The following is a 27,247-nucleotide window of genomic DNA, read 5'->3' as shown; positions in this document are numbered from 1 at the left end:
TGAAAACAAGCTGCCATTCACCTCTTCCTGAAATCATATAATTTCCCACCTAACCAGTGCTAGGAGAAGTTCATTTTTTCCTCCGTGTAAATCACATCTGAGTCCAGATAAAATAGATTAATCAAAAGAGTTGTCTTTTCTTGCATTTCCCAGATTTACTGATTAAGTAAAAAAGGATTTCAAATACAGTTACCACTAAAAGACCACTGAACATTACAAAAGTAAGGCCATGATCCTTTCCGAAGCCTTGTAAAATTTGTTGTCTTGAAGAATAAGTTATTTGTCTATGGAATTTCTTGGTTGAGTCTTCCATCCTGGTTTCCTGACTGTCTGTGGTTACTGTTGTGTGCACCGAAAAGGGCCTGTGTTTTTCATCTGGGATATGCAGAGACCTTGGGCACATCTTGTCCAAAAGAGATCAGATCAGCCACAGAAATTGCAGTATTGCATATAAGACAGCTTATTCAGAAGAGTCTTCCGTCTCGTGTTCATTGTCTCCCAGTTCTCTCTTTTACATATTTCATTCCCTAGAATCACACAAGACACAAGCCTAGAGCTGTCATCCTTGAGATGGAAAAAATACACTTTATGCAACATTTGCCTATGATCTCCTAAAAAGATCCTTTTGACCATCATTTATAACACTTGACAGAAGTGTCAGAAAACCACACACCTACCAAAAATGCAGGATAGTGTTTAAAGCCATTCAAAAAATACTACCCAAATACACAATTTTGTTTGAAAATATGTTTATGCATGCCCATGTATTTAGTCAACTGTGTCTTTCTCCCTTTCTCCCTGCCCTTCATATCTTCATCTATATACAGTTTACATAATATATGTGCATACAAATTCACATAGACTTAAGCAAGAATTAAAGGTTTTGACATGTTCTTTAAGTGTTCTCACTTGAAATCATCTTAAGACATAAAGGACAGATAACCCTAGAAACAAGAAATTTTGTTTCAAAACTTTGGTCTGTCTGAAAACTCCACCTTTTCTCCCACTGTTTTTATGGTCTGTTTGGTCACAGTAAACAAAATCATTAGCTGCATAGTTTAAATCAAACACTAAATTAAAACAAAAATTGAATGGGAAGCTTGGTAGGGGATCCCCTTCTCTTTCTGTTTAGCCTGGTATGCTTAAAACTTTTTTGGTCGTGGACAGGTAAAACTTTCTGGCTTTTCATGAGGCATGTATCACCAGGTTGGACATCTGAGTCAATGAGGAGAAAGAAAATAATTGTTTGGATGGATTCTGGGCAGGGCAATTCAGTGGTGGTGGAGAAGGATCTTCATGTTCCCCTGTGATAACTCAGCAGCACTGCTGGTAACATTATCGCAGCGTATGTCCATGTGCCCATGTGTATCTGTAGCTGTATCTTTATCTGTATCTGTATGTGCTGAGGAAACATCAGGGAATATTGATTTTCATATCATTTATTAGATGACAAAAATACTGTGATCATAAGACACATGCCAGGTTAACACAAGGTTTTCAATTAGAGTCTCGGCATTGTTTTTACTGGGAGTTGGTTTAGGCAGAATAAACATCTCCCAAAGGTTAACGGATTGATTCTGCTTCTAGTTAAAGCTTGTGTCGGGAAGCAAATAACTCACAGAGCTCTGCCAACATGAGATTTGCATATCCTCAGAATACAGCCTAAATGTTTATATAGGCTATTAAAAAAGACCATGATACTTGGTGGGGGATTTTTGTCCTCACTCACCAAGCCAAAGAGAGCCATGCAGTCTGCACTTCTCTTCATGAGGTGCTGGTAAGGGTAGTGAGGCTATTTCACCCTCTTTTGTCAAAGAACAGATGTAATTTGCCATTTAAAAGTGTGGGAGGGATACTTTCACTGTGTTCCCCATGCTTTTTCACCCCATCCAGCACTCATGAGCTTTCTCCTATTGTATTATCTCCTCAGTTATAGTTACCAAGCTTCCGTTTCCCTCTTTTTCTATATCTATGAACTTTGGCACTACTTTTCAATGCAGTGACTGAAGGGATTCACAGAATGAGAACATACACCAAGCCATACTAGTATGGCTAGTATACCAGTTATATATATATATATATACATATATACCAGTATACCAGCTAAAAAGAGTAAGCACAGGGATAGACCCAAAGTGCTGCATTTTCAGAAGTGGCAAGGGGTAGAGGAACTCTAGATCAGCTCCGTTAGCCTCCCTGATATAATACAGACATTCTCCATGTCCTCCGCACTACCCATAATATGCCTGGATCCGACTCAAGCTTACTGGAAACAAGAACTAGCAGGTGAATGCAGTGAACCAAAGTAGACACACCTGACAGAATTAACATGCAGCAATGTTATGCGGGACATAAATATTGTGCACCTTCTCATATGATTTTTTAAAACAACTTTCTGAAATATTCCCATCACTACCAATTCCTGTTCTTCCTTAGTGTCACCCAAAAGGAATTCTCCCTTAGTATTCCTTTACCCTCCCTCCCACTTCGTACCTATAAGCAGATTGCACCCTTGGCATACTTTTCCATTTTGATGCCAAGCCACAAGTTATTGCAACTTGTGGCTCTGAGCTCAGCGTTTTGATCAGAAGTGGTGGAAAGAGAGCAGATGCCCTTGAGCCATGGTATGATGACTTGATGATAGCAGTGGGTTTCTGGGTGAGAAAAAATAAGCAGTGAATGGCTTCTTTGATTTACAGAGCCACATTGTAAAAATAAGCTATGAATCTTTGCGTATACAGAAAGAAAATATGAATCCTTACAGCAGTTGTCTGACATGGCCTGGTAGAAGTAAGGAGGGAGCTGGAAAAACTTGCATGCTCTAATAAAGTACATAGCCCTGAGGGCTATCAAATGCAAGAGCATGAAGGGTGCCATTTGGAAAGTCTTGAACTCATGAATTTGCTAGTTGGCATCAAACACATCTAGGGCTGTTAGGCCAAGCACAGGTACCAAGATATTCACCCAGTTTGTCTACTGCTCTCCAAGAAGTAGGACAGGATCCTTCAGGGACCAGCAGAAAAAGTTTACTGATTGCAAAAATATTTGGGGGAAGGGGGGAGGAAAGTCGAAAGTCCTCCCCATAATGTTTTGCATTTCCCCAAAACTTTGTCAGGGAGTGCTGCTAGATGCTCAGATAGCAGAACAATGGGTCTCAGTTTAGTAGGGTTCTTACAAAACCCTCCTTCTCAGCTGCAGAGTGGTGTGGTGTCACGGAAGGGATCAGCAGTGCAGTTCTTCAGCTGAACTGCAACGCATTGCACTCTATAAGCAACTCCTAGCTTTCGTAATGCCTGATCGTCCTAGCTTTCCGTATGCCAAGCCCTTTCTTCAACACATTGAATTCCTCAAAGCTCTGCACATCTCTATTCTTTCTCTCTTGTGACAGCAGTTGAATAATGTCTACAAATGGAAACATCTCCTCCTCCTCTTGGCTTGCTACAGTAACCCCCTCCCCCAATATTTTCAGCCTAAGTGGATTTACAGAGCTAGCCTGACAGTTTCTGAAATCGAAAACCTCTGGTTAATGACAGAACCCAAGCACAGCTCTCTCTATGGGCGGGCCAGTGCTTCTCGCTTCTCTGTAAGATGGACTCCCTCTGATGACGTGGGGATGGAAGAGATACCACACCCCGTCCAGCCGTCGGCCTCTTGCTGAGACAGCTATCACGACTGCCAGTTCTTCCTGAAGGTTTTACAATGTGGACAGTTTCAAACAAACATCAGATGAAAGCAATTTTGAGTATAAACCGAGCACAGACAGGTTTGCGTTGGTGATTTATCGGTGAAAGTCATCAGCTCTTATTACCTATTTCATGAGCCATCCAGTCCTTTGGCTTCCAGCCATTTTTAGGGCCTGATTCTGCTCTTATTGAAGTTAATGGGAGGTTTTGTCACTGATTTCAATAGGAGGCCTCTGTCTATAGAGGCTTGAAGTGCTTCCAGGTTTCCATCATAGTCTGCGGTTCTCCTCTTTAAGTAAATTGGACATTAACAGATTGCCTGGGCCCACACCTTTGGACATAGGAAAGCTATAGATCTGATTCAGCTCTCACTCACAGACCAGCTTCATACCTCAGTGGAGTTACTCCTGATTTATACTGGCAGCAGAGCAAGGTCCAATGTTACTTATGCGTGGGTCACTGCCAGCAGAACACGGAGAGAATTCAAGTCACTTGTTATCCCCTTCCCTGCACCTCTCAATCACAACACATACACACACACATATACATATACGTGGATATATTAGAATCATCTGGACTCTTTTAAGTTATTCACTGTTGAAACTGACTTCAAATTCAAATTTTAAAGTTGAAGTAACAAAGAAGGAAAAAAGAGCCAGAAGGGAGCCAGCTGCAAGGGTACTCACAATTTTCATCAGTCTACGGGACACTCCTAATAACATATTTTACTACTTTGTAGTGAACTTTCTTTGCTTCTGCCATAAATATATTCCCTGTGCTGTAAATGAATAGCTTGCAAGCTCAGTAAAGTTAATATAAAAGAATAAATCTTAACTACCTAATGTCAGGTCAGAAATATAAATCTTATCTAATATGCCAGGTCAGAAGGAAAGAATACTTTTAGCTGAAAATAGCAAATACTTTCCAGTGCAGAGCAGGAACTTATTTTTCTCTTTAAAAAAGTATGCTGCCCCTAATAAGATGAGTTGAACAGTCTCCTTTTAGAATCTCCAAAAGAAAAATAAACACATAGAGCAGAGTTAATTTATAAAATGCTCCAAAGTTTATCTTGGCAGAACCGTTTTAGGCAGTGAGATTTCTCTCTCTCTCGCACATGCATTCACACACACACATTCACACACACATACACATCTCAAAATTAGGGCAGGCCCTTACAATAGCAAATACTACAGAAAACTTCTGTAACTGGGCAAGTATCACAGATACTGAGCTTTACTCAGGCAAAGCTCTCATTTTAAAATCAGTGGATTTTTTTCCAAAGCAAGACAACAACCCTTAGAGCCTTTTTGTGACGCACTGTGTCACAGTGGGAGCTGAAGAGCTGCACAAATACCTTCTGTCTCAGGTCTCCCTCCAATGTGCTGGCACTTCTGCAATCTTTATGGCAGTGGTGCAGCTGCCATCCTTCCTCTGCTCCTGCCTCCCTTCCTCACTGCCTGCCCAGGGCCCCACGTGTCGGTCACTTGCCTGGCACAGAGGTCCCTCCCAGGAGCCACATACTCTCACTGCTGCCCCATCCTGTGTCCCTCCTGCACACCTCCCTCACAGCGATGCAGGCTCCAGATCTAACAGCCAAGATACTCCCCACGTGTGGTGTGCAGCACAACCAAGAACAAACAGCATCTTGCCCTATCCCAACAGCCCGAACAGCTTGGAGATCCTCCATCTCTTGTAGCAGACGCTGTCCTTTCAGATAGTTTATTTACTTCAGGGTCTGCAGAGCAAACAACCACTTCCCTCAGAACTAGAAAGAGTAAAGGCAAATTTATGTGGCTGAAACACAGTTGTGGTGCTCGAGGCTGGTGTGTGCACAAATGTCCGGAGGTACCTGTGCTCAGCGCCACCACATTACAGAATGCAGACCCTGACTTGCTAAAACCCCACAGAAGAATGCAATGAGTGGGTTTCTTTTCTTTCCTCCTTCCTTTTGGCTTCTGGGAAGATGCCAGTGATTTCCAGCATTTGGTCTGACAACTGTTCTACTGTAAATATTTAGAAGAATCCATTAGAGATTAAACAAAGTGTAAGTAACTGCTCCTAAGTGATAGCTCTTATTAATGTTTGCAGCAATAGGCACTTTACAAGCACATATGAACGTCCTACCTCTGGGCTGCTTGTAAGGAAGGACAAGATAGAAGGCAGCAGGCAGAACACAGTGTAATTTGAGCGTCAGTGTGTTATCATTATAAATAATCAGTGCAGAGACAGCATTCTGTAATGTGTGCACTCTGCTTGCAAATCTTCTAGACAGCAAAGGGTAGAGTACACTAAGAAAGTATCCTAACCAATGTATTTTAACTGATCTGTATCAGGCTGCAAAAGTACTCAAAGCTCTAGTTGGGACTTTTTTGCCTTTCCGTGGCCTGCCCCTGAAAAATACATTAAAAACAAAACAAAACAAAACAAAAAACAAACACCATAGCCAGTGAAAAAGCACAACTCCAAGCCCTCCCCCAAGTCTAGTGCATCAAGAACAGGCTTTGCAGTATTGTCATATGTTAAAGGGGAAAAAACAAGCACTGCTCTGGTGGAATTTTTAACTTTTTTCATATTGTAAAATTCTCCTGACTGTACAGTATCTGAAGCATTCACTGTGGAGGGTGACACTGATAGCAGGGAAGGAATGAACACTTATGGTGTTCCTGGCCTGACAGTAAGATACTTAAGAAGTAACGCTGACAGAAGTTACTTTCCAGTAGACTCAGTGAATAGCAGGTGTATATATATACATATTCCAGTATCTAAAATGATGCAGACCTCTGCTGTTCTACAAATTGCAGGTTGATGACTTGGTCCATCACTCTGCACCAGCACAGCATCCCCTAAACACACAGTTGGGCTTGTCATGATTTCTGTCCCCAGGGCAGTGTATTGGTGGGGAGCTACTACCTCTTCGTAAGAGCAAGTAGCTTGACTTGCTTCACGCAACTCCATGAAGCCAAGGAGTCAGTTAAGATGAATGTTTTCATACTGGGGCATAGTTCAACCTTTCCTTTCACTTTGTCCTTTTTGGCGTCCGCATGTGTCATTTTTTATCACAATTTCACTGCAGCAGCCCAGCATTTGTAGTGGTGTTGTTGCGGTCATTTCATATCTGACGCCTGTCTCGTGGCAGCCCAACGTGGTGCCGCAAGCCACTAGCCACCAGTTGAGCTGCCAAATATTCATCATATATAGAGCCGGGTGAGAGCTGCTGAGCAGAAACATGCTGGTTCATTGGATTCTCTCATCACTTCTTGCTGTGGCTTACGGAGCCACAGGCTTCAGTGTCGCAGCAGGGAAGAAGGATGAAACTTGTTAAGGTAAAGACTGATAGTGCATGTTTCCCAGAGAAAGGAGAGGAGAAGAAATAATGTTTGTGATGACCTGAAGCAAGCCTTAGCAAGTTAAACAGAAAGAGAGGTAGCAAAAGAAGTAATTAACACCCTCCTCACTAGTTCAGATGCTGGGCTGGTGTCTAGACTGAGGAGGAGGGTGATGTCTGCTCCAGCTTCCTCTCTGTGTAGTCAAGTAGTACGCAGCACAAAAGAAGCAACGTGTTGTTAGAACTGGTTCCCAAGCATGAGGTAGACTTGAAGCATAGGTGGTGATGTGCCTGACTCCAGTGGGTGCAGTGCATTTTTCAAGGTGCTGCTGAGGCTGGGTCATCTCTGACATTTGGTTGAAGTCAGTAGCCATCTGTCAAAGAATGGCTGCTACAGACTGGGTCTTGGGCTTTTCACCATCATTGGCCATCATTCACATCCAAAAGCAGGAGACAGATAGCCATGAAGTCTTGTCTGGGCTGTGGTCTTTCTGAACTTGTTCATAGGCTTCCAGGTGCCAACACTCTTCTACCTCTAGAGACAGTAGGCAGCAGGAGGAGAGAGAGATGAGTTTCTTGACAGTGGCAAGGATGATGAATGCCAGGTAGGAGATAAGGGGAATTATCTTCTTCTGTACCTCCATGTGTGCATATGTGGGAGCTTTGGGAAGTCAGACAGAATCAATGCTCATTCCCTGGAAAAGCTACAGAAGGGCAGACTAGACAGTCTCTTCAAGGAAGAGGAACATTAGTAAGGAATGTTTCTAAGCTAGTGGGCTTGGATAGCTGAAAGCAAATGGAGTTGCTCCGCAGAAAATTCCCCTAAGGAACTGTTGATATGAAATTGAGGGCAATTTTTGAGTTTCTGTCTGGAGAAATAGTTTCTTTTCTGATACATGTTGATATTGTTGGATCAAGATGATCCAGAATCTTTCTTACAATTACAGACAGCAAAATTTTTAATAGCATAGTCAATTTAATTTAGGGGTTGAGCTTAGTTACACAGATATCTCCGCTAGCACCAGCAGTTCTGTAAACATCCTCCTTATAATAATATCAATAAGAAGCAGCAGTAAGAATGCACCTTTCAAAACCCATACAAATATCAGTCCATTTTTCTTATTTATTCTCTTGACAGGTTTTCAATAAACCATTGTAATGATTATATGAAAAGCAAAAAGGAGGTAGAGAAATTCTTTTCTAAGACTAGCCAACGGTAGTGATTGCGTTTAAAGACACACAGATCACTTACAAATCTTGCTGAAGCCCAGGTGGTCATACCTCTTCAGCAGCTAAGGAACAAATCTTCCACTGGATAATTTGGTAGGGCTTTGTTGATATTGCTAGGATTGTGAAAATTTGACCCAAATAAATAACTAATTGATCATCTTCCTTGACCATAGGAACTGAAAGCATAAACACCAACAACCAAGCTAGTCATTGGACATAAAATAGAAGTTACTGGACAATCTCATCTCTAGCTAGAGGTTTAAGGTAGTTCAGATAAACTGAGCTCTAGAAATGTTTATTGCCTCCAGTGACTACAAAGCCTGCTGTCCCCAAGCCCAGAGGATCTCCTTTCTCCATCTGTAGAAGAGTTAAACCCAACAAGACCCATTTGATTCTTGAGGATACTGGACTGCTGGATTAGTCATGGATATCTGAATCTTCAGAGCCTACAAAAAGGGAAGGTGATACCCAGCATGGGTCCGTAAGTGCAGGCACTTTGATTTTTAAAATTGAACAAAAATCTTGCAGAGGTACTATGAAATGAACCTCCAGAAATCCTAATTTCTACTTTAGAGCCATGCTTGAATGTTCAAGGGCAGCAGACTTTTTAATTATATATCATTTCAGCAGAATTGTTGGGATATCATCTCCTTTTAGTTTGCGATGCTGTGGGCCATTCTCACTTATCTTTTGACGTTGTGATCACGATGAAAGCAGTTTCTCAAAATTTGCTATTCCATTACAATATGGTTGGTCACAGCATAAGCATGTGCAATTTCAGTGTGAAACCAGTGACTGAGAACAGAAGCACTTTACAGACACTTAGCCCAGATGTGAATGACCGCTCCAGCGTCAGCAAGAGGTGGGGGTCCAGCCTTATACGTCCAGAGCAGGAGCCCCAGCTTGCTGGGGATGAAAGGAAAGTGTGAAAAGAGTGTTTATAATAATGAAGTTCATTTTTCTTCTTTTGCTCATAGCCATGCTGGCTGAGGGGCTATACTGTTTAAGGTCACAGTGTCTACATGTTCTATATAAGACAGCACCTTAAACATGCCTCAGAGATGCTGGTTTGAAGAAACTGAGTGGAATGCATGGCGTAGTTCAGACAAGACAGGAGCAGTGAATAACTTGGCTTGTTATCCCTTCTGCTTTTTGAAAGAGGGGGAGTATTTCATCATTTCATTCCATTTACACATGAAAAAACATTCCGTTTTCACATCCTCTTTAAAATACTAATTTATCAGTGCTTTCTTAAATTTCTCAGATATAAAGAATAAACAAACTGAGGAAGAGACCATACTGTTGAAGAATTTTAGATAAATGTTTAGGTTTTAAAAAATGAAAAGGTACTGTCCGTTTTCTTTTGTTTTGTCAGTAATTTCATATGAATGTTAAACTGCATTAGACAAGTGGCTAAGACACAGTAAGAGAAAATTAATTGAAATCAAAAGGATACTTTACTGAGATTCTCTGCTTCTCTATCCTGCACAAATATATTGTGGTAAAATCAACAAGTCTTCTACCATTTGTTTGCTTACACTGATGCCTCATCCAGCAGATATGCTACATTGAAACCTTATGAGACATAAAAATCCAATTTTGTTCATAAGGCAACAATGTGGAGTTTGTTTTAAGGAAACTGAAGTTTATTTTATTTCTGAAAACTCCTGTGAAGCAAGTAGTTCTCAAATCACAAAGAAAATATTGGATCATCACCCTATATTAAAAATATGGCATTTTTATTTGCTTTTATCCACAATTATTTCATTCTCTTTTTCTATGTCATCAAAATCAGATTGATGAGCATTATACAACTCACTGTGAGTAAGAAAATGATGATATTGCTGATGCTATCTAAAGAAAAAATGTTAACACACTGCTGAGTTGTCAGAGCATGCACCCCCCAGCCAGGGACGCAGCAGAGAGGGATGGATGCCTGAAGGTGCTCCTCAGGCAGACAGAACTGCACACATGAGAGCACAGCAGCAATGCTGGCACTTGCAGCATCTGCAGTGCGTTGCGGACTGTGTTACCTGAGAGATCTTGGGGGTTTTAAGGCCAGAGGGCCTGTTGGGAGAGGGTAACATGACCGCCTGCTTAGCAAAAGTCTAGGACCCACTCAATGGTTTCTTTCTCAGGCACAATAATTTATGGTTGAGGTACAGCATACTTTTACAAAGATGTCTGACCTCTTATTTGAAGCACACATATGACTGAGATTATACTGCATCCCCTGAGACTACTGCAATGATTAATTTGCAAGGTTTTCTGAATTGGCTTTGGATAATGTGGTTGAGACTCACTGATTCCCATTTCCAACCACTGATCTGCTGTATCTTACTAACAATAACAAGTAGATTTATAGCATCAGATATTTTAGGGGGAACTCCTAATTACACACTGATTGTTTTTTTCCACCTAGAGAAAGAGGTGCTTTTCTGGAGTCTCAGGTGAGGCTAGTTTTGAAGAAAACACTCCTCTGACCTAGATACAGAATTTACTGTGCTTTTTATCTCTAATGCAAGCGTGACTGAAGCTTTAATGTATCTGTTCTCACACCTGTTTTGTGCCAGTAGAGTTTTTTTGGTGTTAAACTTTCATAGAGCTGTTCCTTGCTTATGTCATAACAGAAGAAAGAATTAGGTCTACCACAGAATTTTTCCTGTGTAGAGACCAAGCAATTGTGTTCCTGATGTAAGTGAAGACCACGAAGATGTGGCCTGAAAGCAGATGTCCCTGTGCAGCTTGCCTAATGCTGTGCCCTGCCTCAGCAGCTCTCAGGCATTATGTACCATCAAGATACTTCAAAGCTTAAAGATCTTCAGAGGAAGAAAACAGCAGCGGGGTGATTCACTGGCCCTTCTGAATTCCTAGTACTGAACTATTGCTTCATCATGGGCATTGGGACAGCCACATCTCTTCACTGTAATATAAAGCATAATGAGGCCAACAGCAACCTTGTTGGGTTTTCTGGTAAGAGCCCAGCTGCTCTAGAGGGTCCCCAAATTTATCAGTTCAGGCTGGCTATGGTGGTTATCAGACAGGCAATGCATTCCCTTTCTTTTTCAAACATCTGCTGCTAAAGAGCTGCTTCAGTGACCTAAAAAGTAATATGACCCCTTAAAAGAATAAAGTGTAAAAGCTCTTACATCACAGAGATGGATCTTACTTGATTGCCTTGAGGACCTCAGGATAACAGGTCCTATAGAATTGCACATATATCTGGAATGTTATTGTTACTGCTGCTGCTGTGATTTGATCATATCATGTTCTCAGGGTTTTTTAAGGATGGTCAAAATCACAATATGGTTTGTGATAATTATACTTTTTCTCATTTTCACATCAGTGAAAAACATTGTAATCATTTTCCCCAATCATTTGACCTCCTTTTCACTTGGTTTCCCTTTGAACACCTCTTTCTAATTTTCTGTGAGAACACCTTTGTTGTACTGGCTTTTTTCCCATGTGAAGTGTTACATATGAAGTTGGTATGGAAAGTATTACACAGTAAACAGCAGATTCAAGCTGAAGAAGATACTTTAAAGGTTAACAAAGAGAGACTCTCCAGGACACCAGCTTGATTCTTACTGAAATCAAAGCAATCTGATTTCCTTCCTACCAGAATACAGTTTAGGAGTTACTTGATAAAATTAAATGATAATCTCAAAGTTGAAAATCTTTATGTTAAAAAGCACCAAAACTATCATCTGTGCTTTGTCTCCTGCACAGTCACGAAGAAACAGGGCTGCTAATTGTAAGCACCAGAGGAATCTTACTCCCAGATATTATGAAAGTGACTTAAAAAGCATGAACATTAATTTTAAAGAGCCAAGTAGTACCAAATAGTACCAAATCCTTTCATTAAGCATTTTGTATTCCCATAGCCATGCTTTTCTCTGTAGAATAAGGAAAGAGATTTATTTTTATTTTTTGTCTGTTAAAGAAAAAAGAATAATGTTCTTGCTCCTCTGAAGAAAAATGAAAACAGTCATGTTGCAAATATTTGAAGCTTTTTGTTCTTTACTATGAAATTATCTAAAATATTGAAAAGTTAAATAAAAAAAAAAAAGTTGAATCTTTGAATTAGTTAAAGGATAATAAGTGCTATGCATTCTTTTCAAAGTTTGGGTTAGCGTGTTAACAGTCAGGCTTTTGCCTGCTTCAGGAAGATATGTGTCTGCTCCAAGCACAAGAGCCTCTATTCAAGAATGTGTCCTTAATTTTAATCAGGTATTTAGGTCTAATTGAAGTCAAGGGGTCTGTAACACATGTGTGAAGGTAACCATATGCTGATGTGAGTTTTTGAATGGGGAGGAATTTAAGCATGGGCTGACATGGTAATCGTTTAGGTTTTTATTCAGTTGGGTCTGGGTACGCAGAAAGCAGCATAAAACAGATCAACAAACATTAAATCTTGTTAACTTGGTGCTTGGTATAGAGAAGAAAAAGGGCCTTTTATTTCCCTGAAATTTCTGACCTTTTTTGTTATTTTTCTTCTCCTTGTTGCTCTTTGCTCACCAACCACAGTTCTAGTTTGCTGTGGACAATTCCCAAAGGGAACATTCCTTGCTGGAGTAACTTAACCAGCTCTTTTCCTTCATTTACAGCAAGTACAGCACCCCTTCCAGAATGCAAAGCAGATCTTTTGGTCACAAGCCAGCGCTAATAGCATGTTTTCCAATAATCTAATCTCCTCAGTCGGAGAGCAGAAATCAGAAAGTTAAAAGAAATGACTTCCCAACTTGTCTCAATCTGCCTTTGAAATCTGTGCTTGGAAACGTCATACAAGTGACTAGAATAAATTGTTACCACACTTGCACACATGACTCAGTAGATGTTTTCGTAACAATCTGATGTATATAAGAGAATCCCATATAAAGCAAGGCTGAATGTAGTGCCAAGAACAAGAGTTACACATGAAGGCTTGCGTGTGCAAAGTAAGAAGCCAGAAATTTCAGCCAAAGCTGAGAACATATTGTAAACATCCATGAATTAAACACCTCGACACTCCTAAGAGATAGGTATCATTTCTTCTTTGCAGCTGAAGAAATTGAAGCCCAAATATGACAAAGCCAAAACTTTTAAGTTTGGCTCTACAAGTGAAGCAACAATCCTTTGATCAACATCCTAAATAAATAGCTGCATTTTCAGACCACTGACCATTTGCATCTTCCACAGGCATGATGAAAATCAGGTTATGTGTTTAGGAATGAAGTGGGGGCATTAGTTGTCTCACTGAAGGCCCTGGATTTGAAAATGTTAATGCTAATACTTTCAGCTTTACAATGATAGAAGACAGAAAATATTTCTGAAACAGACAATATGCAGGTAACTTCATCAGCCTTCAAATACAAGAATCCCTAGCTTTCTCCAAAAACCACAAAAATCTGTGGTGCTGTTAGAGGATCTTCAGATATATGGAAATATAAAGCTAGATGTTGAAAGTTTACCCATTCCTTTTACTTTCTTCCACAATGTTTGTTTCATTTCTTTCAGTACTGGAATGTATGGACGCTTGTTTTGGCATTGGGAACCAAAACCATCTCACTCATTTTTTTCAGTACCTAAAATGATGCAGACCTTCGGTGCTCTACAGATTACAGGTTGATGACTTGCTCCATCACTCTGCACCAGGACAGCATCCCCTAAACATGCAGCTTGGCTTGTTGTAAATTCTTGTCCCCAAGGGAGTATATTGGTGGGGAGCTGATACCTCTTTGTAAGAGAGAGTCGCTTGACTTGCTTCATGCAACTCCATGAAGCCAAGGAGTCAGTTAAGGCAGATGTTTTCGTACTAGGGCACAGTTCAACCTTTCCTTTCACTTTGTCCTTTTTGGCATCCGCATGTGTCATTTTTTATCACAAATTCGCTGCAGCAGCCCAGCATTTGGAGTGGTGTTGTTGCGGTCATTTCATATCCGACGCCTGTCTCATGGCAGCCCAACGTGGTGCCGCAAGCCACTAGCCACCAGTTGAGCTGCCAAATATTCATCGTATTGGATGCTTTAAAAATAACTGCTGTGATTTCATGTTTTTCTAATATCTGGGGGATATTTGGTTTTCACTGAAGCCTAACTAATTGTTGGTATAACTTATATTAGACAGTTCTGTTTGCAGCAATGGTTTCTATTTCTATAATTTATTCTGCATCCTGTTAATTATTTTACAGAATAACAAAACAGAACAGAACAGAACAGTCCTCTCTTCCTCATTACTATAGTTATTAGAAAAATGTTCTTCAACATAGCACTGTTGCAAAGTGCCAAGAATATTTTTCAAGCTGGCTAAGGCATCTGACACCTGAAAAAGCAGCCATCTCAGCAAATGGGTCACTTCATTGTGAAACAAGTTGGGTAGGAAGAGGTGTTTCACAAATTTGTACTTGTGCAGTGTAGGGTGACATGCCCTCAGGATGCTGCTGTGATTCAGTCTCAATTATGTGACACATACTATTGTTGTAGGTGAAATACTCTAGCAAAAGTGTATTTCTAAGACCATTTGTGCAATCAAAAGCATTGGACATCACATTTGCTGTCCAACAACAATATTAAATAATATATCAGACAAATAAAAACCAGCCACCATTAGAAGCTATAATTCATAGACTAACCATTAATCTTTTCAAATAGTTATTTATTTATTTATTTATTTTATTTCTAGTTTAGGTTAAATTGATTTTAAAGACACAAGGTTTTTGTGTTTTGTTTTGCTTTGTTGTTGTTTGTTTTTTGTTGGTTTTGGGGTAATTTGTTCCTATTGAAGAAAGAACATTAAAGTAGTTTCAAAAACTTTGATTTTATACCTCTTACTTGAAAATATTTAATCAGACTCATAACGCTAACCCAAAATTTTCTAGATATTTAATTGTCAGTTTTATATACAATTGTATACCTTTCTGGTTATTTTTTTCTTTACCTAGTCTTGTCAATAGGTGGCCTCATTTTTTTTTTCTTTAGAATTTCCTTTTTCTTGCAAATTAAGATGTTATATCTTACCATTCCATACCACTTTTATTATTACAAATTAAATTCACTTGGAGAAAAATTTACAGAAAAACATTCCAACCGAACATGCCACTCTCTAAAAATAGAAATATTTCATAACACAACTTTGACAGAATTCCATCTGAGAATGAAAAAGAAGTGTTTTGTATAATAATAATAAAAAAAAATCTCTAACATCTTCTGGAACTGTTTTTTGAGATTTCATTCTGAACTGTTTTTTCATATCAGCTGCTTCATTTGGATTTATTATATGTAATATGAATATTCTAAAAAGTTAAACTGAAACCAAATATCTCCAACAAAGTGAAATAGATTTTTTTTAATGGAATATTTTGTAATTTTTGGTTCTTATGTCAATTTCCCATGAATCCCACATTTGAAAATCCTTGTGAAACAGCCTTCCCATCCTTTGCTCCATGGTTGATCTGTAGGAGCAGACATCAGAGCAAACAATGGGTGTCCTTTGTCCACCAGAACCGAACTCCCAGTGCTCAGTCTCCTCTCCAGGCCATCCTCACTCCGGGCAGCTTCCAGCTCCTCCACCCTGCCAGCAAGGAGGCAGCCGGGCACCTTGGCCTCCCCCCAGGCACCTTGGCCTTTGGTTACCTTGGCCTCCACCTGGGCCTCTTCCTGCCACCACAGCACCCAACGGGATCACTGCATGCAAGTAGCTTTTGATTGATTTAACTGTCTGCGGAGCTTGATGTGTCAGCGTTACACCATTAATTGGTTTGGGGATGAAGGACGTACATTTACAGAGGCCACATTTAAGTAGCAATAATAAAAAAGCAGCTTTGTTTTCTCTTGTTCTCAGCTGAGGAGATGGGTGTGCAAATCCTCAGGCAGTGGTGGTGCACCACCACCACGTGACAAATGAGTTGTGTCCCTGCTTCTGCCCAGAATGGATGTTAGCCTTGATTTCATCACCCGCGTCCCAACAATTCAGCTCAAATATTGCCCAGCACGGCTCTGGTTTGGCTGTAAGCTGCCTGCTGCATATCAGAGCAGCGACGCTGGATCTGTTACGGTCTTAGGGAAGTGAAGGATGCTTGGTGTGAGTGCAAAATGTCTTTCATGTGGGCCAGCGTGTGAGGCAGCGAAGACGGTTGGGAGGGGGAGGCTCAGACTTCAAAGGGAGGGCAGAAGGCACAAAGGGTGATGAAACAAGCCCTAACTACGTGCCATTCATATTTACTTCACAAGGAGGGCCAGACGCAAGGAGCTGTTGAACTGAGTCAGTTTGTCAGGAATCAGACGCTTACTTAAATCTCAACCAACCTAAAGCTTAATCCCACTCAAAACAGGCCATCTAATCACATTGACCTTTATAAATCAGATAAGGGTGCTCTGAACCATGGGCTACCCAAAAGCTGTTGATTAACAAATCAGTGAGATCCTCGTCCCCCTTTCTTAAGAGTTTTGCTGTTGACTTCAGTGGGCAAGGGTGGCAGCCAGAGAGTCTGAGCTGGCTGGTGGTGAAGTCTCTTGTCTGTTTTCTATCAGAGCTGAATTTGATTTCATATTGTTACCGTTCACGCTTTGCATTCAGAAACCTTTGGCATTTTTTTTTTTTTTAACTGGCAGAGGTCCCAGTGGCATGAGAGAGATGAAAATAGTTGTGTCTTCATTTGCTAGGTGTTGATAGCATATGCATCGCTACCCAGTGCTGCAGCAGAGAAGCAGTCACTAGACTGCTTCTAGTATTTTTGCCTTTAACTTAAACTTGAATTTTGGACAGTATCTTGTGTCACTGATAGGCCGGTCAGCCTGGAGAACTTACCCTTTTTCCTCTAGGAAAATTTGAGATCAGTGTTTATCACTGTTACAAATTGTAGAAACCAATTTTAGAGACCTTCCAGCACTGCAGTATTTCTTAGTATCTATACTCTGGGTCCAAATCTTGATGTGAGACTTGAATTTAAAGAGACAGGTTCTGATTCAATGGTTGCAGGCATCGATCCAGAATAGTTCCACTGCAAACAAAATAATTTGGGGCTTCCAGTTAGTTTCAGCATGGTATGAATTTAATCATCACACAGAAAAAATTAGTTCATTCAGTACAAACTTCTGATCAATGCCACTTAGGAAAATATACAAAATTGAGAGGATATTAAGTAATTGACCAAAGGCACATCTGAGCAACGCCAAGGCAGTGGGCTGGCTTGCTGTCTGGCTTATTAATTTTTTAATGCTGTAAACATGGTAGTAGAAAAATCATAACTTTGACATGGGATTACAGGCATTTGCTGTCTAAACCCTTCTCCCTAGTCCCCAGCATGGAAAGTAAAATCTGTTACATCCTGCTGTTCTTTCTGTGGTTTCTGAAACAAAACTTTGAGAGAAAAATTCTGGTCTCAAAAGACCCTGTGGGAAATGGGAAACTTGCAAATGCTACTGTAGTTGTGTAATGTTGACAGTATGAGCTGAGTGATCCTTATACAGCTTGGAAGTGCATGAGCATCTGTGTAATACGCAACAATAAAAGTCTCCAGTATGCTGGAGCAGCAAAAAAAAAAGGTAAACTGGGGGGACAGGCTCTGCTGCCAGCATGACAACCTTATCACCTTTGTTAGGTGATACTTAGGTGAAACCTTATAATGTAGGTGATATTAGGTGAAACCTTATCAGCTTTGTTAGAAACATATGAATGATAAATGGAAGGCTAGTACAAGGCAGAAAATGTGCCTACATATTTGAGAGAATGAGCATGTACAATGTAAGGGCACGATTTTCTTACCTGAAAAAAGTCTGCACCTCTTGTAACGAAGAGATTTGGGAGTCATGGGGGTCATGGTGGCATTTGACAATTTTTAAACCACTGGTTTTGGAGTTCTGCACCCATACAAACAGTGTAAAATCAACTGGAGATCTTCAGGATGTCATCTTGAAGGTTTAGATATTAAAATACTGTCCAAATATACATACAGAAAGTATAATCTCTTCCCAAAACTCATGTCGCTTTCTTTCACCTCAGCACAGATGCTTGCTTTGCATATAGCCGAGTCTAGCATGTGTCATGACACATTGGTTAAACAACTACTAGTTGTTTCTTACTGCTACTCTTTATAGATCCTATACATTTCCTTCTGTAACATGTAATCTTATCTAGACAGTAAGGATGTGCTAATGTAATTCAGTTTCCTATCCTTATAGAAGACTCATAATGTAGTCTTGAAGGTTGGCTGTTGGAAATAACTACAGCTAGCTCTACCAGTAAAATATGTAGTTGCTTATAGGATTTAGAACTTGATGTGAAAAGGTATTGCATGACCTGATCCAACCATTTCCATCATCACAATGGTGCTTAAGACAACTTGCCTTAGGAATTTTCTTTGCTCCCTGTAGTGGTTAATCTTCCTGTATCCCTGAATTTTAGTGGTGCTCCATAGTACGTGGGAAAAAAAAAAAAAAAAAAAAGTCAATTTCCCTTCTCTCTCCATGAAAAGAATTTTTCAGTTTATTTACAAAACTCTCTGGAATGAGAAGGAGCCATTTGTGGTTGCTGTGGCTCATTTCTGTTGCACTGAAGATGCTAGGAGACTGCACAAAACTCTGTACCCCTGGTGAGATTTTTCTGCCTGTTGATGCTCTTTCTAACTAAATTCCATGGAAATGTGTTCTGGCAGCCAGTGTGCTTAATTTTCAGGATCACTTTGCCAGACATGTATTTAATAATGATGAGGCATCCCCTAGTGAGATCTTGGCCATTTGTGATGAGGGCCTCCTTGCTGGTAGACACCACTACAAAACGGTCACAGATACTCCCTCAGACTGTGGGACAGTCCCGTACTCATCTTTCTGTTGCTCTTTAGAACTGTTGACACTTGGTGAACAAAAGAGGTTGGTTTCTTTTTCCTCGGATGGAACTGAGGGAGGAGGAAAATGTTCTGTCAGGCCAGGCAGATGTTTCAGTCCTTATGGGATCTTTTTATTTCAAAACACTTGACGATCGTCTTTTTTACATGTTGTGTACTACAGAAGGCAGCAATACTCTGAAGTGAAATTGAAGTCAGACAAATATCTGGAAGAGATGCCATCCTCTTAGAAAGAAACCTTAAAGTGTTTGTGAAGCACAAATCACAAAGAGGAAGAGAAGATGTTAAGACTTTAACACTTGACTTTTATGCTGGTTTTCCCGTTTGCTCTTTTTGTGGCTGCCTCTCCTTTCAAGGTTTCCTCAGACTACTCTAAATCCAGGAGAGGCTGGATGGAGAGCCCACATTCCTCAGGCATCACCACTGGTTCTGTTGCATCCCAGAAAACTTATGGCCAATCAAATGTAGCAATTACTGTGCAATGGGTCTACCTCCCCTACAGAGCCCAGCTGCTGCCCCATCATAACACATCAAGTCCCTTGCCTCCCTGTGGGTGATTTAAGGCCAAGCTATCAAGCAGAGCTTAGCCTGTAAGATTGAGCTCAGGTTTCATTTCAGCCCAGGCTGGCAATCTCTTTAGCAGTGATAATACAAGCTAATCAAACCCATGTGTGCTTATTCTCCCAGTGCTGTTCCACCACCCCTGGGCTTTTCCTATGCTCTGCACTGTATGTTACCTACACATTGGTTCAGTGGTTTTGCCCCACAATTGTCTGTTCCATTTCTAATGCATTTTGCACACAGAGAAATGCTGTCCAAGAAAGAGTATGAGGAAATACGCTGTGGTTTGCAAACTGAATTCCTTAATGACTTTCTCATTAGAAGAGCTCACTGCCAAATGCTGTTTGCTTTTGCCTAAAGGACAGTCTGTGTGATTAAGAGTAACTCTGCTTCACACGAAGTATTGTTTTCAGGCCACTGCCACAGACAGCTGCTTCACACTAAGCAAGAGAGAGAAAAACAAATGCCAAAGAACTTGCGGAGTGATAAAGTATTACAAGAACTCAAGGGATATCCCGTCACAAATCCCCCATCACCAGGGCTGGTACCCATGGGGTGTGATTTGGTAGGTGAAGCTGAAGCAGGGCTTGGGTCTTGCAGCGAGGTCCACCCAGGAGAGGCTGAATTCCAGAGTAACTCTGCTGTGAAAATATTTCCTGTGAGCACTCACAAGCCTGAGAAACCAGGAGTAACAACGGCTTTCTAGCACGGATGGATTTCATTTGTCTAGCACATCCATTTCAAGAATGACCCTCTAAATGGACTTCTTCTAGTTGAAGATTAATGGTAAGACAGTGCACCTCAGCTGCAGCAAATGGGAAAAGAATATTCTTTTACCCCAAGCTTTTTCCCTGGCTGTGAAAATATACTCCTGCCTGGATTTCGCATGTATTTTCTTTTTTCCTTTTTTATTTTTTTCCGTCACTTTCAATATATATATGAAGTAAAATTGAGTGCAAAATTTCATTGCCAAAGGTTTTCGAATTTGTTTGCTGTGTGCCGTCAAAATCACCTATCATCCCTTCATTTAAAGTTCAGACTCAAATTCAGCTCCTTGTCCCTAACCTTCTATTTTTAACAGGGAGATCACAACTCATTGTTTTCAGAGTAGGACTTTGGAAAATATTCTGAGAAAGGAAAATCCCCAGTGATTTCATTCACTAATGAGGCTGAAAACTAATATTTGGACAAACAGTGTACACACACACACACACAAAAAAAAAAACAACAACAAAAACAGAAAAAATCCTTCAAGCCAAAAAGAGCTTAAAGACAGACAGGGGATGGGAATAGTTCAGGATTAGCTTACTGTCTTCTCTGATCTCTAGTAGTTAGGCTTTCTAAAGAGAAAAACATGATGGATGGAATCTGGACCTAAAAACAGTCACGAGCGTGCACACACATACTTTTGTATCTGATGCAAGTAAGCAGTCCTGGCTGATGCTTGTGTAAGAGGTGGGTAAGGACATCTCCATGAGTCTCTGTGCTTCTACCATTTGCTTTGCCCATTGCTGTGCTGTATTTTCCATCCCTGAGAGTGTAGGATTTCACTGTGTTCAAAGAGTTTTGGGAAACAAGAGGAGAGGTTGCTCAATTGCTGGTAGGGCCACCTCTGACTGCCGGCACTGCTCCTAGCAGGCCACTCACAGCATACCTCCATTCTAGCTCACAGAAAAACAGTTCTGAGGGTTATGGAGGAATTTTTATAGCACATTTTATTTTCTTGTGTCTTCATAATGAAATAGATTGCACCAAAGGCCAAGTGGTTACAAGTGAGAGCATTTTTTGGACTCTTTGCAGTGCTAAAACCCTGACCTCCTGGTTGTACCGCCAGGGCCTAGCCCATGCGGCCACAGTGCTCTCCCCCTGCCAAGGCACCGTCCCTCTCTCTGCCTGGCTACCACATCTAAAACTTGTGACTAACAGGAGCGGTCTGTGCTCTCCTTGCACTTCTACACCTGTAGACCTCAAAGCACTTCTTCGGGCAGACATACATTACTTACCTGTTGCTACGGTATAGTAATACTGTATAGTATTTACTTACTGTATAGTAAGTATAGAAATTTGAAGCAATGCCTGCACCAGGTGTAACACGGACAAATTTCACCACTTCTGGTTACTTCCTCGTGGTTACGGTGTGCAACTGCTGAAGTGCTTGAGATCTGCAGGCACCAGCAGCTTGCTGCACCAAGAGAGAAATAGTAAAGGCCAGTTCTCTGCCCTGCAGCAGTAAGTTCCCTCCTCTGGCAGAAAGTTATATCGGAGCCTGACTTTGCCCCATTTCCTTCTCGAATCCATTTGACTTGGCCTCTGTAGGAGGGGAGGGACCGGCCCTGGCAGCCACTGCTCACTGTGCTGTGGGGCTCGGGCAAGCGCCTGGCCCTGAACTGGAGAGGCAGGAGGCTGGGAGGTAAGGAGGACAAGGTTGTCAGCTAGAGCTTGGAGATGCCCCTTTTCCAGCATGCTCCCTCATTTTCTAGACACAAATATTTTCCCTCCACCCATAATTTTTTCCCAGGTTCAATGACAAAGCCCAGTGCTGGGCTTTCAGACAGTACCAATTTCTGGGGCACTTGTCTGTCCCTGCTTTGCTCCTTGCCTGAGCCAGGACAGGGGCCTACCTTGCATTCGAAGCAAGCTTAATGAGACACAGGTTTATTACACAGATTATCAGGCTCAAAGAAATGCCAAGCACAACAGATAATCAGAAAAGGATCCCTTTAATAGCTTTTAAGATTAAAAAAGAAAAAAAAAAAAAAGAAAAAAAGACTCTTCTTAATTTAAAATATCAATTCTGACTTTTCAATGAGACTTTTGCTCTGCATTTCCAAGACCAGAAGCTTGTTTTGTTTCACACATTGTGTTATAACATGGCATGAAATCAACCTTTAAATGGAGCTTGACTTACATACGTTAACTTGTTCCTTCGTCCGTAACACTAACAACATGATTCTCCATTTGGAACTACATGCTTTCTTTTTTTTGCTGCATTATTTGAGATGTATCTGGGATGAATGAAAGGCAGGAGAAAGTGTGAAAATGGGTATGTGAACATGTTATTTTATATTTAATATTGCTGAAGTTAAAGTGGAGATGGAAATTGGCCATGTGATGGATCTTAGCTGTAGAGAATTATCTTCTCTTGGTAATAAAGCACTGCCTGTCTCAAGGGCTCACACACAAAGTTTGACCTCTGAGCAGTTACACGTAATGTTTTCTCTGTCAAGAGAATCTATTCATAATGATCTGTCACAGGTGCTCACACGTCATATGTTTCCTGTCAAAAGTGATCATCCATATTTTATATAGCAGCTTTGATGACAAATATTTTGTACTTCAGCTGCTTTTTCTTCTCTCTGTCAGACTTAATGAAGGAAAGTCATGGATAGTTTTTAAATAATGTCAGCTTCTTAGATCACGTTACGATGTCTGCCTTTGAAAGTAGCCTCATGCAAGAACCAAAACACAGGGCTGAGAGAGACAAGGACATTTTCATATGGTTAACTCTTAAAAGCAATTTTTTCAGGCTCTGAATTTCAGAATCAATACACTCTGCATTTTTGGAATCTTCTCAGAAGAAAAAAAATATTGCTCTGTGTTTAGTAAGCATTCACTACTTTGAGGTGAAAAACTACTTTGGTGGTACTACTTTGGTACTTTGAGGTGAACTCACTACTTTGGTGAAAACAAATCTGATAACTGATTTGGGCTTGCAGCTTCTCACTACGCAGAATACTATTTATTCTCATACGAATGCTGTGTCCTGGTCGTAAATACACTTCCCTCGAGGTTTTTCCACGAAGTGAAAGCCTCAGGGGCACAGAGAATTAGGTTCTTATGTTCTAATTGAAATTGTTTGTCCTAAGCAGGGCCAAGGATTTCTTTTTTCCTACCTGTTCAGTCCTACTGAGAGAAATAACCTTCATTCTGTATTCTGTTAATTAAAGAGAAAAAGTGAACTTGAACTCCTTTTGAGATTTCTCAGACTGTGATACTGGTCATTGAAATCTCAGAGTATAGAGGAGTGTCTTTCTCATTTCTGGGCCAAGTATTTTTGCCAAAACTGTAAGTGAACAAAGTACAGAGGTATTCCCTAACTTCCCTGCCACTAGGCAAACACCCCAGGAGCAAGAGCGGTGGTTTTCAACCTGTAAGCCATGGATTCATATGGGCTTCTGGTCCACTTCCAAGGGATCCACAGAAGGGAGCTGACAAAAGCAAGTTCATTTTGTATGCGAACTATTTATCAGTGTCTGCAGATAAAAATAAGTTCAGAACACTAAAACAGGTGATAAAAGTGTAGCACATACATATTTATAATAATTTCACAGGCCTGAGGACAAGGCAGAACAGGAAGGTGACAGTATTTACAAATAGGATTTACAAATATAAATGAGGACTGGATTTATTTTACATATAAAATATAATCAGATGTCTCAAGAGATTAGTTTACACTTAGAAAAATGTCTGGGTTTTTCACACAAGAAGAGGCCAAAAAAGAGGTGACACAGGCCTAGAGCTACTTGATGCTTAATTATCAAACTCCTATTTAAGAATGCAGCCAAGAATGAATTAGAAAGAGGTAAGAACTTCTACAGTACTGAGAGATAAAAAAACATTATTTGTTACCACTGAGAAGTAATTCACTGATTAATGTCTGCTACTGAAAATACAGCTTGCAATATCTCCCTTTTTTTCTGCTACTTCTAAATAAGAACTGGATAGTCTTAAGCAGTCAGTGTACTAAGTTTTCCTTTCGTTGTCTGAAGAATTAGAACAATCCAATTGAAAAGAAAATATAATCCTACCTATGCTCCATGCTGGGATTGGAGCGGGGTAAATGCCACAGTTAAGTCTGAACATCAGGTTGTAATTGTTAGAGATTAAAAACATGCCAGAGAGAACATTCCAGGGGAAGAAGGAGGGTGAGAAGGATGGCTCTCCTGTGTCTTTTTATTAGAGCAAATTAGCATTAGATCTAACAGGGGCATATTCTGCACAGCAGAACTCAATCAAAAGACATTTAGTCAATGAAGGAAATGATATACTGGGTTGTTTTTTAATCATCCGGATTTGAAAAGCAAATATATATGAACGTGTATTTATCTGCTGAGCTAAGTGCATACAAGGTTAACTGAAGAAGCAGCAGGAAAGCCACTGGAAATAACTATAAGAAAAATAAATGTTCTCTAGGATGCTGCTGTTCTACAAAATCTATTTCAAATTTAACTTGCACTTTGTTATTTCTGCAAGATGTGAGCACATCAGCTGAGCTTCTCATTTTTATGCAGGTGAAGTAATCACTGAAATGAAATGTTGGGTCATAAAAGATGCAAGAAAAAAAATGAAGCAATCTTTAAGAGCTGTCAGAGGAGAGGAGGATGGTCCACCCTTCCGAGTACAGAGGAACCATTATGCTCTGGTTCTTTGGAAAGAAATTGTCTAATTTCTTATTCTCTTCCCTCCCCACCCTGTTTTTTAATGCTTGTCTTTGCAGTGCATCCTAACGTGAGCCAGGGTTGCCAAGGAGGGTGTGCTACGTGTTCGGACTACAACGGATGCCTGTCATGTAAGCCCAGACTCTTTTTTGTTCTGGAGAGGATCGGCATGAAACAGATTGGAGTATGTCTTTCCTCGTGTCCAAGCGGATACTATGGGACACGGTATCCTGATATTAATAAATGTGCAAGTAAGTGCTGGGGAAAGGGGAAGCACATCGATTTGTTTGTTCTCTTTTGAATGCTCCTTAGGAGTCAAGTCAACAGAGAAGCAGGAGGACAGGCCGAGCCTTTATTTGTTCAGTTCTGTTATAGCAGTGCAATAAATATTAACCTGAGCAAGGAGTTAGGTTGAAAAAAATCACAAAAGTGCTTAAAGCACGTGGGTTCCAGCTCTGCCTGAGTGACTTGCCTAGGAGCTGGGAGGTGGCCTCCTTCTCTACACCCTGATACAGAAGTGGAGCACGGGCAGGTGATAGGCACTGCCCTCCAAAGCCAGGGGCAGCAAGGCTGAGCAGCTGTAGCTCTGACAAGCAGAGGCCGAGGGCCACTGAGCCTCAGGGGCTGGGGCAGCTTAACTCACTGGCCTTCCCCCGAGACGTGGAGAGAAGGTGGCACTCTGTGGAGATGCGCTTTGCCCTGGTCTCCTTATAGCTTGCCTCATAAGCAGTGTAAATGTCTGTACCAGCTGGCAAGGTCTCAGCCTGATTTGGGGGAGGTTAACAATCCATGTTGCCTCTGGGCTGGGAGACAGAGGACTCAATTCTATTCTTTACCATTTGGACAACATTTTGACCCTACTGTGTATTTTGAACCATAAATGAACTGGAAAAGATTGTAATAGTATTCTCATTCCCCTCCTTTCCCTCCCTCCTGTGATTTTTGTTGTTGAGTTCAGTTTTTATCCCCACAGGTAATATAAAAACATACATGCGACAGCCAAGTCACTCTCCCAGATTTTACCTGGTAATAAAAGTTATTTAATGAACAGACCCCAGAGTAAAATCTTACGGAGTAACTTGACACTGTAAAGTACTTGCTCACTTTTTAGCAGTGTGTGGCCTTACATATCAGACACGAGCTGTGTCATACACAAGTTTTTGCTTATGTCTTTTAAAAATACTTGAGAACTGGAAAATATATTGTTAATGCCATTTTGGGTAATCATATAGAGGATGCATGAAATACTACAGGATTGCTGATCAAACATGAGAAAATCACTTAAAATATGAAAATTACATTGACACAAAACATGTTTTACTTCTTCTGGATAGATGGAGATAAATAGTGTGGAACTGGGTCCAGGACATGTAGCTGGTGGAGTTAGTTATTACCTATGCTATGTCAAGGTAGATCATAAGTACTCTATTGTTATTCTGATAAGCTGTGCTCTGCTTTCAGTTTGCACAGGTCTGCAAGAATAAAAGTGTGTGACCACTCAGCATCAGGCCATCCTTATTAAACTCCGACTCATACTAAGACCACTTGTTGCTCCCCTCAATGCATGTACAGGGCATAGGGAAGATCTAAAAATAATTTTTTACCTTTGAAGACTGTTTTGCAATGCTAGAGTCATGTGAAGTGGTTTTGCCTTGAATTCTAGCGTGTATGAAAGAGCCCATGGTTTTTCACGGCAAAGATCATCAACGTCGTTGTGCCTGTTTGCATTTCAGAATGTAAAGCTGACTGTGAAACCTGCTTCACCAGAAACTTCTGCACGAAGTGTAAAAGTGGGTTTTACTTGTACAGTGGAAAGTGCCTTGAAAAGTGCCCTGATGGGCTGGAAGCCAACAACCACACGATGGAGTGCGCTAGTATCGGTAAGTCTGGCCCCGTCGTGTAACGGCCTGATCCTCTCTGGTTTCCTCAGGGGGGTAGGGAATCTGTGGAGGGCACGAGCTGCAAGATCAGTCACAGCACCAGGGAAGGGCAACTTAAATCTGCCCTGGACTTGTTCTGCATCACAAGGTGTATTCCCCCACACAGCAAACTCATGACATTTCACAAAAGGCAAGCTTGGCTGTGCCCCAAGACACAGCCCTGAAGCTAAGAGCAGTTCTGCCTCAGGACATATGGCCCATGTCATCCCGCCTGTGTGGCCTGCCCTGAGGTAGAAGGACATCCATCCCTG

At 40.9% G+C, this 27,247-nt stretch overlaps 1 protein-coding gene across 2 annotated transcripts in view; it reads left to right on the top strand.

Annotated features, from left to right (window-relative positions):
* The window catches only part of RSPO3 (R-spondin 3), a 60,727-nt gene that overhangs the window by 9,663 nt on the left and 23,817 nt on the right, over nucleotides 1-27,247 (top strand). For both annotated transcript variants that reach the window (XM_013175415.3, XM_048065544.2), the window contains exons 2-3: nucleotides 25,116-25,307; nucleotides 26,790-26,936. In XM_013175415.3, coding sequence (XP_013030869.1) covers nucleotides 25,116-25,307; nucleotides 26,790-26,936 — 339 coding nt within the window. The remainder of the gene's footprint in view (nucleotides 1-25,115; nucleotides 25,308-26,789; nucleotides 26,937-27,247) is intronic.

Source organism: Anser cygnoides, chromosome 3, assembly GCF_040182565.1.
Source record: "Anser cygnoides isolate HZ-2024a breed goose chromosome 3, Taihu_goose_T2T_genome, whole genome shotgun sequence".
Classification (NCBI taxonomy): Eukaryota; Metazoa; Chordata; class Aves; order Anseriformes; family Anatidae; genus Anser; species Anser cygnoides.
This window is presented reverse-complemented; position numbering and strand designations above follow the sequence as displayed.